The sequence below is a fragment of the Poecilia reticulata genome, unplaced genomic scaffold (genome assembly GCF_000633615.1).
Source record: "Poecilia reticulata strain Guanapo unplaced genomic scaffold, Guppy_female_1.0+MT scaffold_125, whole genome shotgun sequence".
In the NCBI taxonomy this organism is placed as follows: domain Eukaryota; kingdom Metazoa; phylum Chordata; class Actinopteri; order Cyprinodontiformes; family Poeciliidae; genus Poecilia; species Poecilia reticulata.
In genome coordinates, this window is record NW_007615013.1 from 1,311,565 (window position 1) to 1,314,078 (window position 2,514).

At 52.1% G+C, this 2,514-nt stretch overlaps 1 protein-coding gene across 14 annotated transcripts in view; it reads left to right on the top strand.

Moving 5' to 3' along the window:
* flncb (filamin C, gamma b (actin binding protein 280)) overlaps positions 1-2,514 on the top strand; it is a 41,945-nt gene that overhangs the window by 20,564 nt on the left and 18,867 nt on the right. For 7 of the 14 annotated variants that reach the window (XM_008401695.2, XM_008401702.2, XM_008401693.2 and 4 more), the window contains 6 exons: positions 132-294; positions 379-539; positions 607-774; positions 1,474-1,597; positions 1,673-1,829; positions 2,024-2,140. In XM_008401695.2, the coding sequence (XP_008399917.1) occupies positions 132-294; positions 379-539; positions 607-774; positions 1,474-1,597; positions 1,673-1,829; positions 2,024-2,140 (890 nt within the window). The remainder of the gene's footprint in view (positions 1-131; positions 295-378; positions 540-606; positions 775-1,473; positions 1,598-1,672; positions 1,830-2,023; positions 2,141-2,514) is intronic. The other 7 variants (XM_008401697.2, XM_017302949.1, XM_008401699.2 and 4 more) reach the window with 1 other exon arrangement.

The following is a 2,514-nucleotide window of genomic DNA, read 5'->3' on the forward strand; positions in this document are numbered from 1 at the left end:
CGTTCCTCCATCGTTCCTCCATCGTTCCTCCATCATTCCTCCACCGTTCCTCTGTGCTGTGGATCCATGATGGCTTCACTGACCGTTTGGTTTCTGCTGCTCAGCTGGAACTAACGTCTCTGGGTTTCCAGGTCTGCACCTGATTGAGGTTCTCCTGGACGACGTCTCCGTCCCAAAGAGTCCCTTCAGGGTCTCAATCACCGAGGGCTGCGACCCCAGTCGGGTCCGAGCCTTCGGTCCTGGGCTGGAGGAAGGACTTGTGAACAAATCTAACAGCTTCACTGTTGAAACCAGGTAACCATGTTCTGCTGTCTAGAACCCCCCAGAACCCACAGGAACGGGACCGTTTGGACTGAATTCCCTGTGTCCCGTTTTAAGGGGCGCCGGCACTGGAGGACTGGGTCTGGCCATTGAAGGTCCCTCAGAGGCGAAGATGTCCTGTCAAGACAACAAGGACGGCAGCTGCAGTGTGGACTACATCCCCTTCTCTCCCGGAGAATACGACGTCAACATCTCCTTTGGAGGCCTCCCTATCCCAGGTCAGAGGTCAACCCAGCAGGGTCGCTTCTTCTCAGGGAACTGCTAACCGTCTCTGATTCTCTCCAGGAAGCCCGTTTCGTGTCCCGGTCCGGCAGCTGGTCGATCCCAGTAAGGTGAGGTGTTCTGGTCCTGGACTGGGAGGAGGAGTCCGCGCTCATGTTCCTCAGACCTTCACGGTGGACAGCAGCAAGGCGGGACTGGCTCCTCTGGAGGTCCAGATCTACGGACCCACCGGTGAGACGGTCAGCCAAGGACACGTCTTTACAATCAGGCGGGTTTTCATCCCCCCACGTCTCACTGAAGAAATAAAACATAAATGAGCGAGCTAGCTATTTAGCTCCAGCTAGATTTGTATTTGGTTTTGAGATAACCACATATTTAGTTTACAAAATAAATAGTTAGCTCTGAGCTAGCTAAATATTTTAGTTTATAAACTAAATATTTAGCTGATATGTTAATTCACTTGCCGATAGGCGGAAGCAGACTATAAAAATAAAAGCTGGATCTTGAAAACATCTATATAAATCCTGATGGTGAGACTGAATCCTGATGACTGATGCATCTCTGCTGCTGCCCAGCTTTTATTTTGTTACTTAGCTTTTCACTAAATATTTAGCTTGCTAGCTAAACATAGCATGGTGAAAATATGACTAACAGAAGTGAATCCTCACATTTTGTCAAACTACATAAGAATTATTACTGTTGATTTCTGACTCCGTAGCTATGCTGATGTATGGTCAATTCATTTGCAGTAACTTTATTGAGCACAGCAGGAGGAACCAGTTTGACACGTTAGCATCATGAGGTCCTCTGGCCACTGAAACAGGTTTTCCTTCCCTGATTCGCTCCATCTTGGTGCTGTTGGTTCTGATGAGGCCCAGTAAGTTGCTACCTGGAGCTCCAGCTGATTGGTGGAACTCGTTCTGTCCCCAGGTGTGGCCGAGCCGCTCAGCATCACAGACAACGGGGACGGTACCCACACGGTTAACTACACCCCGGCCAGTGACGGGCCGTACACGGTGTGCGTGAAATACGCCGACCAGGAGGTCCCTCGGAGGTTTGTTCCAAGCAGACTGCTGAGCAGGTTAGACTTCCAGAACCAGGTGTGACCCGTCAACCCGTCTCCCCTCAGTCCTTTTAAGATCAAGACCCTCCCGGCTCATGACGCCAGCAAAGTCCGGGCCAGCGGTCCGGGCCTGAACGCCTCCGGGGTCCCGGCCAGTCTGCCTGTGGAGTTCACCATCGACGCCAGGGACGCTGGAGAAGGACTGCTGACCGTCCAGATCCTGGTGAGTCCAGCGGGCTGCCAAGCGATTTTCAGAACCGTCTCCGCCATTGATCTGCAGTGTGGGAGCTGAAACCAGTAAGACTCCGGTTTCAGTGAAACATAGCTGTCTGGTGAGGCAGGTGATGGAAGTGTAGCCTCACCATGCTCTGTTATCTGTCTCCTAATCCTGACCCGACCCGGCTGCTGGCCCTGCAGGACCCAGACGGGTGCAGGCGCGAGGCCTCGCTGTTTGTGGAGGACTGGGGCAGGAGGGTGTGGCAGTCCCACATAGTAAAGAAAACCATCCCCTTCAGTATTCTGAGGAGAGGCTGCGTAAGGCCGTGACCTCTTCACCCCATCTCACCTTCATCCTCACCCTTCCCTCCTCCTCCTCCCTCGCTGCCTCCCCTTCATCGCCGTTCACTGCTTCGCCACAGAGCCGCTTGCTTTAGGTGCTCCGGTTGTTTCCTACAACACATCAGGATCTTCCAGGTTTAACTGGATCATGACAGGTTCAGTATTAGACAGCTAGTTTTACTATCAAACATTTCAACAAGCAGTTCAAAGTGCCACAGCAGAACAACTTACTACAGGAACCAGTTATGAAACTAGCTGTAATGCACACTAGGAGGACCCGAAATCAGCCACGAGACAGGAGTGAGCAGAAAACCACAGATCTTTATTGGAGACAGCCAAGGGCGGCACAC